The sequence below is a fragment of the Sinocyclocheilus grahami genome, unplaced genomic scaffold (genome assembly GCF_001515645.1).
Source record: "Sinocyclocheilus grahami isolate Dianchi unplaced genomic scaffold, SAMN03320097.WGS_v1.1 scaffold334.1, whole genome shotgun sequence".
In the NCBI taxonomy this organism is placed as follows: domain Eukaryota; kingdom Metazoa; phylum Chordata; class Actinopteri; order Cypriniformes; family Cyprinidae; genus Sinocyclocheilus; species Sinocyclocheilus grahami.
Genome location: NW_015505513.1, coordinates 395,598 through 413,693, shown reverse-complemented (window position 1 = coordinate 413,693; position 18,096 = coordinate 395,598). Strand labels below are relative to the sequence as shown.

Genomic DNA, 18,096 nt, shown 5'->3' with positions numbered 1-18,096 from the left:
TCAAAATCTTACTATATTAGCTTTTGAGAGAAGTTTCTTAAAGTTTTGCCAATTTTCATAATGTATAGAGTGTGTTCATTTATATGATAAATATAATGATTTAGGAAACTTGACGTGGTAGAATAGACCCTTCACATAAGTTGACATTCTCTTAATATCTGGCTACACGAAAGTACAATAATTCTGATGAAATGTAAAACAAAATTTGTGATTGTGATTATAATTTTTGAGCAAAATAATCATTAACCATTATCATGCAGCCCTAACTCATAACAAGTTATTCATATTACCTTAAAAAGTTAAGTTTTGCCTTTTTAGGATAAGATGTGACCCTGGACCACAAAGCCATGTCTTTTAGTCACTGCGGTATATTTGTAGCAATAGCCAAAACAAACATTGTATGGGTCAAAATTATCGATTTTTCTTTTATGCCAAAAATCATTAGGATATTAAGTAAAGATCATGTTCCATGAAGATATTTTGTAGATTTCATACCATAAATATATCAAACCTTAATTTTTGATTAGTAATATGCATTGCTAAGAACTTCATTTGGACAACTTTAAAGGCGATTTTCTCAGTATTTAGATTTTTTTTGCACCCTCGGATTCCAGATTTTCAAATAGTTGTATCTCAGCCAAATATGGTCCTATCCTACCAAACCATTTATTTAGCTTTCAGCTGATTTATAAGTCTCAATTTCGAGAAATTGACCCTTATGACTGGTTTTGTGGTCCAGGGTCACATATGAATATACACTGCAAAAAGTGGTAACCTGCATTGTTACTTCAAATAGGTTTTTTCTACATGATTTAAATCATATAAAGTAATTTTGGTTGTATAAATTAATGTAATTAGGTGGATGTTAATTCAAATTTCTGACTCAAGTAAAACCGGTTAGTTTAGATGTTACCATTGTTAACTCACCATTTTCTTTCTTTTTTTACTGTAGCACCATCTTTGGCATTGGCAGTTGTGTTTGTAATGGCAGATACAGAGCTAATGTGACTTCATTCCTGATAACTAGGACAAGCAAATACTGGACAGAAGCTTATAATGTCAGTCATTGCCAAGGGAATAGCTTATACTTCATTCAGTATGTGCGGAGGGTCTTTTTGGGCACTATACATTAGAGTTGGAAGACAGTTTTATGAATGTAATCAAGATGATCAAATGAGACTGTAAACTTTTATACAGGCTATATAGTATCTTGTTTGGGGTTTGGCACTTTAAACATCTACCACCTTTGTTGCTGAAGGCAAATATACTTTGTGATATGCTCCCCTTAAGTTAAATGAACTCTCTATCAATTTATAGCATTAGTTTTCTTCTCAAGTGTAAATCTATCTAGTATGAGTCTATTCTTATACACAGCTTATCAAGTGAGAAAATTCCCTCTTCCTGTAAGGTAAAGGTCAAATTCTGGGTCATTAAACAACCACATGTATTGATTAGGCCTGTCAAAATTACACATGCGATTAAATGTTTAACACAGTTAATTTTTCTTAACGCTTTTAAGGCATTCATTCAATATGACATCGGCCAAAATAATTGACAGGCTGAGATTAATAAAATCCTCCTTTGTAAATTGTATTTATCTATGCACATACATTTTCTCTAGAAGTGTAATTCACATAAAATTGCTGAAACCAACTGCAAAACATATTTTCCTGAAAAATGTAACTGAATCCACTAACATGTTAATTACAAAAAAAGTTTGTAATTACAAAAAAATTTGATTAATTTCAGTTAAAATTAAAAACATTAATAAACATTTGAAGGACTTAAAAATAAAAGAAAATTTTTTGCTTTATTATAACTGAACTGAAATAAAATATTAAAAACATTAAAACTTATTTTATGTCAGCTAGTTGCCAACATTTATAATTTTTTATTAGGTTATTAAAAACTACACAGACATTTAACTAAAGAACTCTAACAAATAAAAAAAAGTAAAGTCTAATGTAAAATATTAACAAAAACTATATTACTACATTAAAATGTCAGTGATACTAAATAACACTTTCACAAATTGGTTTCCATCTAGAAGCTATGCAGTTTTTAAAACAATCCTCCATTACGACTGTCATCAGGCTTCTACAACTCTATTTTGGATTAATTACTGTGTTCATAATGTCAATTTCTATTCTGCAGGTGACTGGGACTGTCATCCTCTGGACCCAACTGTGTGGCATGTAAATATTTCAATCATATATTGCAGTCATGTATCAGTGCCGGCAATGGATAATAGCAGAAACAGAAGTTGTTTGATTACAGCGTTTCTGTAGCTGAACTCACTGAATTGTATGTTCACATATACATGTCATGTCAGCAATGTGTGTTCAGCATTAATGGGACTAAAAAAGCATTGTTCGCTTCCTCACAGCATCCAGTGAGCTGGCAGCCATCCAAAGAGGGAGATCATTTGATTGGCCGGATCACTCTAAGTAAGCGCTCCACCATGCCACGAGAAGCCGGATCCCTGCTGGGTCTGAAGGTGAGCTTGTCAATGGCAGTTTACACTAGCTAATCACATCTTTGTCCGTGTCTTGCACTTGAAGGGATGTACTACACTAAAGGTGCGGTCCCATTTACTGTATTGAAATTTCACAGGCGAACGCAGGACCAGATGTGACAAAATATAGTTAATAATATGGGAATAATAATGATGAAATAAACATCCAAAGCTATTCTGCCAGCTAGCAAACAAACCAGCCCTAAATAACAGCTTTCCTTACAGCTTTTTTCTTTATAATTGAGGTGTAATATTATGCAGAACCGGCTGAGTAGCCAGAATGAGGACCTTGTCCATTGTGGAGCTTCAGTTTTGCTTTATTGCTAAGTTATGAAACTCCACCCACACAGAAGTCACTGCAGAAGAGAGGCTTGCTTTCAGTCTGTGCTGCAAATTTAGGTCAAAGTTCAAAAATTTGAACCCAAAGTGAAATTGACATAGGGGAATTTCTTTACCTCCAGAAGTCCATCAGGCGAAATTGCACTGATTCCCATTAAAATGACTGGATTTAACTTGCTAAATTTTGCAATGCTAAATGTGACTACACCTTAAACTACACAAGACTACACCTTTTCTTGTCATTATTTGGTCTTGTTATGATATATAAAGGTAATAATGACAAGGGTTGTTATAGTTCTATTATGACAACTCTTGGAAGATTTTAGCATGGGAATGATTATGGCAATGTTAATGTATTTGGTCTTGGCGGAATAGATCTGCTACGCTGCTGCTGCTGCTGTTGGTTATTGATGTTGTTGTAGATTATTGCTGCTGCTGCAAAGCAAATACAGTAACTTGCTACTGCCAATACATACGCCGACACGGTGCTGTGAGTATTTAAAACAAACGGCTGCTGCGCAAATAGCATATATAATAACCCGTAGCAGATCTATACAGGTGGAGCTGGGGAAGGTGGAGGGTTTCAGAGTAACTCTGAAAGTACACTGTGAAATGCTCTAGTGAGTGCTTACCAGCCATTTAAATGTAAAGCAGTAAGCTCAGTGGCTGCGCATGCAACATGAACCAATCAGCTTTTGCCAAGTAATTTAACACTGTGAATAATATCATCAATTTGCATTAATGATGCATCAGCCTGTGCCATTTAGAGTTTCATGACAGTACTTGGCATTTACTACTAAAAACCATAAAACAAATGTGTTTTGCTTTAGTCAGTAATCAGACATACTCGTAATAATCAGACATACTTTTTGTTTGTTTTGTCATCCTAGTAAATTATGGATGCTTCTTTACCCTACTGCATTTATGCATTTGACAGACATTTTATCCAAAGTGACTTGCAGTGCTTTCAAATGATATATTTTAGTGTTGCTAGCACCATGCTCTACAAAATGTCTCTGTAAAGATGCTGAAGAACAGTACTTAGTTTGTGAGTAAACATGGTTCACTGTGTCATCGTGTTCATTCACTTAGGCCAGGGGAGAACTGGATTCTCCCGAGGTTTTTTTTTCTCCATCTCCTTTCATCTGATGGAGTTTGGGTTCGTTGCTACTGTCATCTTCTGGCTTGCTTAGACAGCACTGACGCTATTGGATGAGAACAAAACTTGAAATGACTCGAACTGAATAACGACACTGCTGTTCTCAGTAGAGCTTCTTATTGCTGAATTGAACTAGTTTAATTACTGAACTGATCTGAATCAAAACTGTACTAAACAATGACACTTTTGTCTTGCTAGAGCTGCTTTATGGCAGAGTTTTGGATTTGCATCACTGATTCTGTTACTTTCCTGTTTAATACCATAAAGCTGTTTTGAAACAATCTCTATTGTATAAAGTGCTATAAAAATAAAGGTGACTTTACTTGACTTGACTCGTCTGTCCTGTCCAGGTGGTTGGTGGAAAAATGACAGAGTCAGGGAGACTGGGGGCCTTTATCACCAAAGTAAAGAAAGGAAGTTTGGCTGACATTGTAGGCCATTTACGAGCAGGTAATAATTATTCAGTTTTGACTGGCTAATTTTGTAAGAAAGTTGCAGTATTTAAAAATTGTATTTTGACCTTAGCTTTATGGATGTCTTCTGCTAGATCTCCGTTGATATTTTTGGTTGCATATCTACGTGTAATTTTTCACAGCTCATTATTCAGTCAGTCTGTCTATGCAGGATGCCACCAAGTGCTAAATGTGGTTTTTTTTTCAGGCGATGAGGTGTTACAGTGGAATGGAAAGGCGTTGCCTGGAGCAACTAAAAAGGAAGTGTACAATATTATTCTAGAGTCCCAGTCAGCACCTCAAGTGGAAATAGTTGTTTCCAGACCAATTGGGTAAGCTAAACAAACCACAAAAAAATTAGCAGCTAGTTTAGAAATTAAATAAAGAAAACAAACCTTCGGACGTATGAGTGACTACAGTGATTTTTCTTCCTGTTGCATGTTAAAGATGTATTCAGCGAATTCTGTCCAAAAACTTCTTGAAAAAGGTCTATAGAGCATATCAGTAAGTAAAGTAGTATCTGAGACTGTTCTTCTTCCTAGTGTCTCCATTGTCACCCTACATGCTCCAGACCCTCCTCTCACCCTTAAAACTGTTCAGCCATTGCATTAGAGCGGTCCTTCAGTTCCCTATTCTTTCCTGTGTCTGGACAGTTTTGCTATGACGTCTCAAGAGGGAGTCAAGTTTGTGTGTATGTATGTGGAAAAACTAACCGAGGGAGAAGCTAATGATCTGTCAACTGACATTCTTTTCTCCTGTGCTTCAATTTTCTGTTTCCTGCAGAGAAACTCCAAGACTTCCAGGAACATCACATCCTCCTCTAGAATCAAGTAGGTTTTGTGACTTTAGTTTCAAAAGATAGTTCACCATAAAGTGAAAATTCTGTCATCATTTACTCACACTCGTGTCATTTCAAACCTGTATGACTTTGTTTGTTATGTGGAGCACAAAAGGAGATATTTAGCGGAATGTCCAAGCTGCTTTTTTTCCATGTGATTAAAATGCATCAAAACAAGAGTCACTATTGACTTTCATTGTTTGACACAAGGGCAGTGTTAATCACCTCAACAAAATTATTTTCAAAAACATTCATTAAAGGTATAATTCACAAAAAAAATTACATTTTGTCATCATTTACTCACCCTTGTGTCATTCCAAACCTGTATGTTGAACACAAAAGAAGATATTTTAAAGAACCAAACAGTTGTTGTTTCCCATTGACTTCCATGGTAGGGAAAGAAAAACTATGGAAGTCAATGGGACATCAATTGTTTGATTACCAGCATTCTTCAAAATATATTCTTTTATGTTCTACATAAGACAGAAAATCATACAGGTTTGGAACAACATGAGGGGGAGTAATGATGACAAAATTATCTTTATCGAATATGACATGACAAACACTATGATTAAAAATCTAAATGTAGTACATTTCACCATTAAGTGTGCAATACATCACAGCTGTATACCTATTATGTCAACTTTTTGAACTTACAGCTGGTTCGAGTTCTATAGATGAATCCCAAAAGATGGACCGTCCATCCATCTCTGTAATGTCACCGACTAGTCCTGGGATATTGAGAGACCTCCCTCTGGTACTGCCAGGCCAGCTGTCGGTAAGCATGGAGAGGGGGAAAACACTTTGCAGAAAAAAATATTTAGACCTATTTTCTCACCTGAAAAGGAATGTGGTGTGTGACACAGGGTTGACATATTTTATCTGTTTGCTGAGTTATAAAAAAAATGCATTGCCAACACTTTAAAAACTTGGAGAAAGTGATATGTTTATTTGTTATTATTATAATTTTTATTATTATTATTATAATTTTTACCAAGGTGAAATTATGGTATGATAAAGTGGGCCATCAGCTTATTGTCAATGTCCTACAAGCACGAGAACTGCCCCCTCGACCAGACGGACGACCTAGAAATCCCTACGTCAAAATGTATTTTCTTCCTGATAGAAGGTAAAATATTTTAAATGTATTAATAATAGTAATAATATTTAACAATATTATTGTTTTACTGTATTTTTGCTCAGAAGAGAAGAGACTTTAAAAGCACTAAAACTGTAAGACTAGACTGTAAACTTTTGAATGGCAGTGTAGATTGGTGGCCTCAAAAATGTTTCTTTTCTCAAAAACAATTTTTTTTTTGTCTTTAATGATATATTCGTCCATGCACTAGCTCTCTACTGTAAGATCTGACTTGCATTTTCCATTTTGGGTATTGCGGAGTATCTGAAATGCATTCCATGCCAAAAGATTAAATGATAAGCAGGTGGAAATGGAATCTGCAGACTATTTGTGCTGATTTTTGGGATAAATTTGCTAAATTTTGCAGACTGCACACACTCTTATAAGCATACTACATTCGTCTACATAGTGACAAGAGCAAGAGACGGACGAAAACGGTGAAGAAGACTGCAGAGCCAAAGTGGAACCAGACGTTCCTGTATTCTCACGTTCACCACAGAGACTTCAGAGAGCGCATGCTGGAGATCACTGTTTGGGACCAGCCCAGAGTCCAGGAGGAAGAGAGTGAATTTCTGGGAGAGGTGTGTGTGCTTAAACTACAGTAGTATGTCCTGACATAAGATATCAAGGTATCTATATCTAGCTTCAAAACAACACATAATATGTACTTGTGTTCAATTTTCTTGACTCCACTGGTATGCATAAGAATAGTTTTTCAAACCACCTGAATTAAAAAATAAAATAAAATCCCAATCGGTGGGAGCATAGTAATAAGCTCTTTGAAGTCCATTTTGTTTATATGCTAATTTATACATGCCCCTAGTGTGCAGTTGCTCTGAAGCAGTCAATTGATGTTTCTCAGGTGTAAAGTGTATCTGGTAGTGCTTTGGGTTATTTTGGCCTCCAAACAGTTATGCTTTCATTGTTCAAATTCCCCTTTTCTGGCGTTCGTTTTGACCAGATTCTGATCGAGCTGGAAACAGCTCTATTGGATGACCAGCCACACTGGTACAAATTGCAGACCCATGATGTGTCATCCCTACCATTGCCCCAGCCGTCCCCCTGCCTCCTTAGCAGACATGTTCATGGAGACAGTCCAAGTAAAAAACTGCAAAGTAAGTATAAGCTGGTGTATGTGTGCTAACAGTGTGTGTGTGTGTGTGTGTGTGTGTCACTGTAAAAAGTGAGGTGTTCATAAAAAGAAATGAAGGCAACAGTTTGCATTGCTCTTTTTTTTTAAGTAAATTACTTACAATATCTTAAAATTTGGGTTTAGATTACTTTAAATCATTATGGACACAATTACCCATTCAGGGAAATATGTTTTATAGATGATGTCCTCAGTTGAAAGTTAAAATTAAGTGATGCAAATTGTTTCCTTTATTTACATGGTTTTAAATTGGCCAATATTATGTGCTTCATTTAATGTTTTCTTTGAGAAATGTAAAAGTTATGAAGAGCAAACCACACGATATAGACAATCAACTGTTCATTTTTTTTAAACTCTTAGTTTTTTTGTCTTTTGATGAAAAAATCATTTGAATTTATTTCATCGTGTTAAAATAAGTTTACTCATTTTAAATTTAAGACAAAAATATTTTGGTTTACAAGAATCAAATCAAACCAGATATGTAAAAGTTTATTTATTTATGAACTAAAAAATGTATCAACGATATAATGTTTCATATCGTTCGGTATCGATAATTATTGACATTTTTTATAACCTTTTTTAAAACAAAGAGCAATAGAAAAAAACGTTTAAATTTAACCACTGTATTTTTTAATTAACCCAATTTATTTGTTTTAACAGTCAAACACAAAATAAAAATTAAACAAATATCTAATTTCTAATGTTTTATATGCCGATTAAATAGGTCTGATGGAAACTTTTGGCTTGTCTCCCGAGGCCACAGGAGGGCGCAATGAGCAAAATAATGCAGCGCATTAAATTGCCAACGCAAAGGAAATAACTGTCTATAAAAAAACGTGCATTGCGTCTAAATTAACTCATATAAATCAAACATAATAATGTAAATTGCATAAACAATTATGAACAAAACAGCATCATGTATTTATGCATTGCTTAATACAAAGAGCCGAAACACTCATCACGCAGATAGCATTTAAAAACATATGAGACGCAGTGAAAAGGAATAAATCTCCACAAATTTGTGACGTGTTTTCTAATAGTTTAAACTGTTTTAACTTTGCATGGCTGTCTATACATCTCGTGTGTTAGAAGTGAGTGCAGCAGTCATATTTGTCCGTCTAAAAAATGCGCTGAATATGCGTTCTGTGTGAATGGCTTGGTTTCGGTTTTAACTAATCAAGATCTTCTCCGCATTGAGCTTCTATATTTCTCTAATATTTTGAATGAATAACACTGCAACTGCGCGTCTTGTGGGCTAGACTTATAAAACATTAAAATGCAAAAACGTCACTTACATCATCATCTCGTGCTCCACTGATGACGCTCCCAGACGCACACCTAACATTTGATTGTACTATTTTTGCATTCTGATGCAAATGTTTATTTTAAATTCGACTAATATTAATTTTTTTATTCACAATCTCCTCATCACAGGCAGGCACAGCACTCATGTTCGTGTCTGTGTGTGCGGTCTGCGTCACTCATAGCACGTGCCTATTTCATGCACTATATCGAAAAAAAATGTATATCGTTATCGAAGAGGGTATACCGTCGATAAATATCGATACCGTTTTATCGACCAGGCCTACTATGATGCAATGCTGTGAATACTTTATGCTTCAGTTATTAATTTTCCATGTTGTAGTTTTATTGCATTATACAGATAAGTGTTTGGGTGAGTAATTTAAGTGCTTCAGTTTACTGATGTTTATTGTTCAGTGCATGATTATTATTAACTGATTGCATTATTTGAAAAAAATCATATAATTTCTATATTTTTCTTCATCGAAAAATACTGTACATCTTGCCTTATATTAGTTAAAATTGATCTAAATTATATATATATATATATATTATCATCCTTACGCATATTATACACTTTGTCTTTGTTTTCGAAATCAAAAGAGACTTTGTTAATGTACATTTCCATCACTAATGTTGTTGATGAGATTAATACTGATATTTTAAAGCAGAGGAGCAAAGACAGAAGTCAGAAGTTACTAAACATGAGAACAAAATCAACAGCTACAGTATAAATAAAGCAAGCAAATGATCAAACAACCATATTAATTATTCATACCCCAGTTTGTGCTGAGAAGAGGGTGAAGGAAAAATAAGGTAAAACTGAATTGCTTTGAATGCAGGTTGCAGTGCAGTTATAATATTTGTTGTACTATATGTTCAGCAGTTGAACTGTATGCTGTGTGTGTGTGTGTGTGTGTCTCAGGATCTCATCGCATCATTGAAACAGATTATGATGATGGTATAACAGTAGTGTCCTCAGGTGGGTGGGGGCAATCATTACTCTGAAGAGTAGAAACCCATCACAGGGTGAAAAAGAAAGCTAATGTCACATATTATTACTGTAGAGTTTACAGTTGTTGTTGTTTTTTACTGTTCCTCTGAGCCTTTTAGTTGTATACAAGCACCTCAAATACAAATTTATTTATTCTTAATTGGCACAAAGATGAAAGCATAAGATCAAACAGTGTGTGTATGCGTTGAATAGAATAATATGTAATAAAAGAAGGCTGTGTTAGTTTGAAAAAAAAAACAGAATAGAGTCTTTCTCCCCCTGTGCTGGGCTGTAGAGTGTTCAACTGAACCACAGAAACACCTCACATGAATTCTGTGCATGGACACTGTGGAGGAATGACTCCACAATCACGCTCTATAAAACATATTTTTATCACCTTCATAAGACCTGTTTAATTTTGTTGTCAAGCTGAAGTAGCTAGAGGTTATAAAGTGATTATAACAGTGTATTACAGCATGTAACAGGATTAATATGGGTCTTATGACAAATTACCTCTGTTGCATGCCTGTAGTAAAGCTTGCTGTAGAATTTAGAGCATCAAAGATAAATACGCTGTGGCTGATATTTTGAATTTCAAGTTTTTTTTATACTTTGTTCCATGAACATAAGAGTACTGCAAGTTGTCATACCTGCAGTAAACACGGTATACTCTTAAACTATATTTATCTTGGATATCCAAGATAAAATCTAAGGATTGTTGTCTAGACAATGTGTTTGATTGAAATTTTTTAATATATAGTTAATGTCAATGCTGAGAACTTGATAATGTGACATATTTTGATATTTATATTACTTCCACATAAAAGAACTCAGGATTAATTTGAACATGTGGAGGGGGGGGGGGTATAATGGAGTGCTTTCCATTTATATTCTGTTTATTAATTTAGGAAAACTTGCACTTGTTCAGAGTTAGTGCTTTGATGAGCAATCATAAAAAGTTCATCAGATGCATGAGTCATGAATTCTCAGAAACCCTGAAGCGCTTAATGCTTAATTTAGGCATATTTTAAATTCCTTTCAACATTGATTGGGGGACGATTCACTTCCTTCCCAAATCTACATTTTAATGTAACTGCATGCAAGTCAGATTTCTTTTACAAAAAGCCTCAATTCCTTACTATTGCAAATCAGTGTGCTTCTCCAGTTCTAAATTGTGCTCAAATACATTCACTTCATAGTTCATAGATATTTTCGTGAGTGAATTGTAGTGGAAACTGTGGAAACTGTATGTGTTTCAGTGAAAATGATACATATGCTGTTAAATGCTTCGTTTCGCATTATGATTTAATGAATTAGGCTAGCCTAATTAAAGCTCTGTGGTTGTAACCAGCAACTCCTTGATCAGATGTAGCATCATCTGTAGTTGTTTACAGTTGTACTTTAGAACATTAATTTATAACGTTGAAACAGATTTGTTGTGGTGACATTTTGTGGTGTTGTTTGCTTGACATTAGTACAGTTGTGCATCAAGCATCAAGCATTGTTTTTGCTGTTTAACTAGTTTCTAATCACTATGCCAAGTAATACCACAAAAGAACGAAAAACTGGATAGAAAGAAGATGGAAAGAAGCCATTTTTAGGGTGCCGCATGGTGATGGAAATCATTATTGAAAGGGGAAAACTCCCATTGATAGCATTGGGGGAAAAAAAATCCCATATCATATTTTTACCATAACACAATTGAAAGGCTTTATACATTTCTACCGTCAAGACTTGCCATCTTTTTAGAGACTTCACTAAACTCATGCATCATGTACAGTTAATGCTTAGGTTTGTTCTGCCAAGCGAATGAGATAAAAGTCAAATGTAAAACGTGACACCAATTGATCATGCAAATAAATACATGAAAGGGGACAAAATCAGACAAATGGTAACAGTACAATCACACAGAGCAGATTTTATTTTTCGGTCTTTCTTTTTTGCTTGTTTTCTTTCTAGCATGTGTAGAGCAGTAGCAGTTGTGCTGGTACTTCAGCACAATCCCTTGGCATGAATTGTAGTAGTTTTAGAAATGCGAATGTTGGTGTGTTATTGTCACTCTCCAATGTCCCTGTATTTTTTTTGGCTGGAACAAGTCCATGACACAGAATGTACTTGTATTAAAGCAGCAGAGAGGAACTCCAGAGACAGGGACAGGTCAAGCACACTGACCGTACCTGAGAGACAGGCAGCCATACAGCATCGCTCGCGGTCAGTATCCCCACACAGAGAAGACCAATGCAGAGCCCGCTCTCGACCTGCACACGTCCCTATGCAGAGGTGAGCCACATCAACTGGATAGCACAACCTAACTGACCAATCATAGCAACAATTTAACAATAAAGATTTTTAGCCTTTGTTATTTGTCAATTATTATTATATATTATAATTAAATATATTAACATGTATAGTAATAATAATAATAATTATTATTATTAATTTGTCATTTAAAGTCACTTTTGTGTTTGTTTTCATTTAAGTTGCATTTATTATTATTTATTTTATATTATTGTTTTATATTATAATTATATTCAAATCATATAATAATAATAATTATTATTATTATTTTACCATTGAAAATCACTATTTGTTTCTTTCTGACTTTTTTCTCAGAAGCAGTTGCTGATGAATAATTCCTGTTTTTTATCAACTAATTTACACACACATTAATAAATATTCACTATAAAAAAAACAACTATTGCTAAAAATTGTCTTAAAGGGATAGTTTACCCAAAAATGAAAATGACAACAACGCAACTGCCACCCAGAAAGGTAGTAAAGACATTGTTAAAACCGTGCATGTGACATCAGTGGTTCAACCGTAATTTTTATAAAGCTACAAGAATACTTTTTGTGCGCAAAGAAAACAAAAATTAACAATTTCTTCTCTTCCGTGTCGGTCTTTGATAATAACAGCGTTCATGCAAAACTCTTTCATCAGACACAGCATAGATATAGAGCTCATTCATGCACGCATTTCAGTGTAATGCTGATATAGGTGATATAGTTGTGTGAAGTGTCTTGCCCTATAGATTATGATTTATGTGTGATGTACGACTCATTACTCGTCATGCTCTCCTCAGGAGTCTGGATGAGATCCACAAAAACCGCCATCATTCCTACTCTCCCTCTCACTGCCACGACTCCCACCAGGAACATCGCTCCGGAGATTCTGACTATGAATATTCAGAGGACAGGTATCACTATTCTAGTGCTTAATGCTCCAAATGCATATATAAAAATGTGAGTGTGTTTGTGGAAAAACACTGTAGCACTTTACATAATCGTATGCTTTAGCTATACCGAATTGTATGTTTTTATTCACACCTAGATTGATAAATAGCATCAGGTACATTTGATGTTTTAGAACAGAGTTTGACGTGTTTTCATATTGTGTCAACAAAATGTTTTATGCTGTTGCTCTACTAAATACTAATACTACTAATATGACTAACAGTCATAGTTTTTAGTTCATTCCCATTAATAATAGTACAGATATTGCTAAATACATGTCTATCATTTTCTACACATATTCCGTTTTCTTTCTTTTCTTTTTCCTTACCATCCTCTTACTTTTGTTTTATGTTTGGTTGTCAAACTGTCAATGTGTCACCATCACCATGGCAAACTTAGCGAGGTCCTGGAGATGCACAGATCGATCCGAGGTGGGAGTGCTGAGTGCCTGCAAACAAACAGGTAAACATCCAGAGCTGCAACTTTGAGTTACCTGTATCCCAGAATGCCTTGCCTTTCTATGTTTCTTGACAATTTTAGAGCATACAAATCTTATGGTGATGACATAAATATAAGAGAATTTAGAGCAAGAATTTTTTTGCCTGTTTACACCTGGTCATTTCATGCGTTTTCGCTGATCGGATATCTATCTGATTTGTTAAAACGTTTCCATTTACACTTGGCTACATAAATGTGTCGTCGCAAAACGGATATAAATCCAATCTTCAATTCCCGCGCTATATTTAAATTTAACGGAGTTCACGTCAACAAAATCAAAAGATAAGCACTGTATTTTATTAATTATCAGCTCATTTCGAGATCAAAGACCGCAATAGGAGAGTGCGCGGCATCAGCACTGGAAAGATTAGTTTGTCTTACTACTTTTAATGAAGACGATTGTTTGTTGACCATCTGCGTATTACTTTGTTTTGTTCGTGGCAGTTTGCACGTCGGCTTGCTGAAGAGATACTCAGCTACTCATCCTCGTTGATGCGTGTTGCATTAGTGCAGTCATATCTGACTATAATGTCATATAGCCTATAACACGCTCTCACACGTTTATTATTTTAACATTTTGGGAAGAGTAAAATTTACATATGTGGTTTCAACAACCAGATGCATTTACACTGGTGCAGTTTGTCTGGAATGCGGCCCAGACCACCTCCTGAAGTGGTTTGAGCGATCGGATTTATATCCGTCTCGAATGCGTTTCGGAGGGCATTTACACCTGGCCTTTTCACGATCGGATAGCTATCCGATCAGACAAAGCGCATGAAGTGACCAGGTGTAAACAACCCCTTTGAGTTCATTTTGCTTTTAAGAATTTACATGAAATCTTTATTTACAGTCATTTATCATCTGTTGTCTGCCATGTTAAACGATTGAAAATATTTTTGGTGTTTGCTTGAGTAATGGTTTTCATTATGTTTTGCCCTTTTTGATGCCTGCTTGTTTGTGCTATTGTAATTAGGAAATTAGCTAGGCACTGTAACACACTTCCCCCAAAGATGCCCTTGTTAGTGAATGGTATACATAAAGATATTTACAGGTAAGCTATTGAGCAGATTCCCATACTGTTAGTGAAACCTTTCAGACCCTTGCAGTAAATGTGTGTGCTGTTTCAGTCATTACAGACATAGTTTCCCCTCCCTTTCATTGTGTTGTATCTCTGTACTGTAGTTTACCATGAGTTGTATTTTGTAATAATATAATGTGCATTTATTAATTGTCCACCAATTATTTAAAGCAAGTCTGCGAAATTGCTGTAGCTTTCTGTTCATAAACACATACTACTTTTTATTTTATTTTTTTTATTACTTTTTAAATCTGCAAAAATGTCAACAATTCTGTGTTTTTCTGTCAATATGGGGTGCTGTGTGTACATTAATGAGGAAAAAAAAATAACTTAAATGATTTTAGCAAATGGCTGCAATATAACAAAGAGTGAAAAATTTAAGGGGGTCTGAATACTTTCCGTACCCACTGTATATATATATATATTTAGGTAAAACAACACTGTTCAGTGAAGATGAGATTCCAGTAAGCAGAATATGCAATATATCACAATTTTGAATAACTATACACTAAAGATAAAGAATCAAACTGTTATGTTATCATGACCCAAATATGAATCCAATATTATATCACCAGGTCCCGGCTGATTCCCATCCTAGTGTACATTTTTTATATTTCAAGATACTTAATTAAATTATTTGCTTAAAGAGTATGCTTTAATCTGGTTTAAGATAAACTTGGCATATATACTGAAAATTCAGTATCCACAAATGAGGAAAATTAAATTAATTACTCTTATTAACATTCAATAACACGTATCGAATATTGAATATCTCTTGGTCATAAAAACATATATTGTTTTTCTAGACACAGCTTCTAGACAAAACATTTTTAGGAATATGCATTTATCTACCTTTTGAAATAAAATGCACTTATTTGACACATTTCAAATATTAACACATTAAACTTTTTTTCCCCTTATGCTTTCTGTCATCTCAGCATCACAAATATTATATATGAAACTAAACCCGGCAACAAGTCCTAATTATAAAATCATTAATTTAACCGATTCATTCAAACCGGATGATTCATTCATTAGGAAGTATGTGACCACTGTCTTTATGAGAGGGTCATTGAATCATTGACTCTTCCGATTTGTTCAAAAATGAATCATTCAAGAACAAAATACTCTTTTGTTGCTTTGTTTGGAACTAAAACAATCAACAGTCAAAATGAACAAAGTTGTCTCTTAACATTTTCACACAATACAATTAACTCATTGTTTATTGAATGGTTAAGTAAATATGACATTTGCAGTCATATTGATATTCATAGAAAATAGCAATTTTGCTTGTAATATTGCTTAAATATATTATGTTAATATAAAGACAGAAAACAATAACTCACACATTCTGAAAACCATTCTGTATAAAGCAGAATTGTCGCATAAGTAAGGGGATCGGAGTTGCATGTGTGATTCTTCAGTATGACATTCAGATTAATAAAATTTTACAACTGGCATGTATATCAGTAAGTGATTATATTGCAGATTAATTTTAGCATTTAATTCAGTCAAGCAGAGTTTCGAGACATACAAAGCTGCAGACACGCTTGTACACAACAGCATGACACCTTATGTTGTCTCGTATTTTCCTATAAAGAACCCAAGAGTGTCCCTTTTTGTCGTCTTCTGAAGTTGGCGACCCCAATCACAAAGATGGCTTCTAGATATATTTATTCAACTGAGAGCATTAGTAGTTTCCCTTCTTGTGATGTTCACATTTAAAAAGCCCCTTTCTACTTTTACTTAATTTTTAGTTCATTTTTGCTTTCTTTTTATGTCTGTTATGCATGCTTTTGTTTATTTATTTGTTTCTTCCCATGCTAAGCTCTACCCTCCCTGCATGCTTAAAGAACAAACCGCCCCGGCGAACAGAGAGGGATGGTGTTATCCCTCTTAGTGCCATTCCACAGCGTGTTCTCAGGTTCACAGACGAGGTCAGCTCTGGGTAAGGGGCCCAAATCCAAACCAGAAAGCAATCAATAGCAAGTGAGAAGAAGCAGTGAGCAATTAAAATAGTTTGTGCTGTGCTGGAAAAGGCACAAGTACCGTATATATGCCTGAGAAATCAAAGCATCGCTCGGCTCCAAAGCGAAAAGCTGAATATGCGCTGCATCTGCTGCCTACTTATACTCACGCTGTGATCAGCAGCAGCTGGATGCAATAATCGCATGCCAAAGTGCATTGGCTCGTTTAGTTTACACTCGAAGTAGATTGGTCCCTCTAAGCAAGATCCCAATTCGTCGGTCCTCCGACGTGACGTAATATGCCATATTATGCCATGTATTACCGATGGCAACCCCTCCCCCAATTACTATGTTAATAGCCAGAGAATCAAAAAATTAATATAAAGTATAATGCAAAAGGTGGTTACTTTAAAGAGATATTTCAACATGATTTAACCCATATAAAGTAGTTTTGTTGGTACAAAATTATTATATTTAGGTAGATTCAGCTTTAACCAGTTAATTTTGATGTTGCCATTTTTAGGTTGCGGTCAGTTTAATATTTATGTACGTACAGGAAGAGAACAGATGAAAACATTTGAAAATGGTCCCATTGGTCATAAAGTCTTTTTAATGAAACAATAATCTGTTTACACTCATTTTATGATTTTAAGGGTTTCAAGTGTAAGTACCTTCAAAACACACTACAAAATGCTACAAAAAGGACACACTGTCCCCACTGTACACTGATGATTAATAATGTATATATTCATCTGTTAATACTGTTCTTTCTTTCTTTCTTTCCAGTGATCTTCAGCCTTCATTAGACAGAATAAGAAGTGCCAGTACAACTTGTTTGAGACCAGAGTCAAACTTCCACTTACCTGAAAGAGAAAGGTATGTGGAAACAAGGGGAAATCAGTACCTACAAGTACACAATTCTTACACTGCCATGTCTGCGTAACATCTCAAAAATATTTCAAAAGTTCAAACAGTAAAGATGTTTACATAAATAAGTTGATTTATTTATTTGTTAATTAATAAAATTTTTGGGCAGCAAATCAGCATATTATAATGATTTCTGAAAGATCATGTGACAAAGAAGACTGGAGTAATGATGCTGAAAATTCAGATTTGCATCACAGGAATAAATTACATTTTAAAATATATTACAATGCAGATTTTTCTCCCCAAATTGTAATAATGTTTATCTAACAAATATGTATGTAATATTACTGTAATAATATATTTTTTACAACCTTACCAACTCAGTCGTGTTCTTTAGCATCTTTTTCTGTAACAGTTTCAGTTAGAAGCACCATCATGGCCTTGATCTCATGATAGCTTTCCATTTAGCTTCCTACATTCCTCCTTTTGTTTTTGTTCCCCCCCCCCCCCCCCCCCCCCCCCTCCCCCCTCCTCTCCCCCTCTTTCCTTTCCTCGCACCCTGTCC

At 34.9% G+C, this 18,096-nt stretch overlaps 1 protein-coding gene across 1 annotated transcript in view; it reads left to right on the top strand.

The window, feature by feature from the left end:
* Positions 1-18,096, top strand: part of LOC107602755 (regulating synaptic membrane exocytosis protein 1-like) — a 64,198-nt gene that overhangs the window by 30,844 nt on the left and 15,258 nt on the right. Inside the window, exons 5-21 of the mRNA XM_016295328.1 lie at positions 2,155-2,195; positions 2,387-2,497; positions 4,364-4,463; positions 4,674-4,797; positions 4,913-4,969; positions 5,249-5,295; positions 5,963-6,081; positions 6,302-6,432; positions 6,851-7,022; positions 7,403-7,556; positions 9,819-9,875; positions 12,014-12,167; positions 12,971-13,084; positions 13,521-13,583; positions 14,593-14,670; positions 16,526-16,645; positions 17,451-17,540. Of these exons, the coding sequence (XP_016150814.1) occupies positions 2,155-2,195; positions 2,387-2,497; positions 4,364-4,463; positions 4,674-4,797; positions 4,913-4,969; positions 5,249-5,295; positions 5,963-6,081; positions 6,302-6,432; positions 6,851-7,022; positions 7,403-7,556; positions 9,819-9,875; positions 12,014-12,167; positions 12,971-13,084; positions 13,521-13,583; positions 14,593-14,670; positions 16,526-16,645; positions 17,451-17,540 (1,732 nt within the window). The remainder of the gene's footprint in view (positions 1-2,154; positions 2,196-2,386; positions 2,498-4,363; positions 4,464-4,673; positions 4,798-4,912; positions 4,970-5,248; positions 5,296-5,962; positions 6,082-6,301; positions 6,433-6,850; positions 7,023-7,402; positions 7,557-9,818; positions 9,876-12,013; positions 12,168-12,970; positions 13,085-13,520; positions 13,584-14,592; positions 14,671-16,525; positions 16,646-17,450; positions 17,541-18,096) is intronic.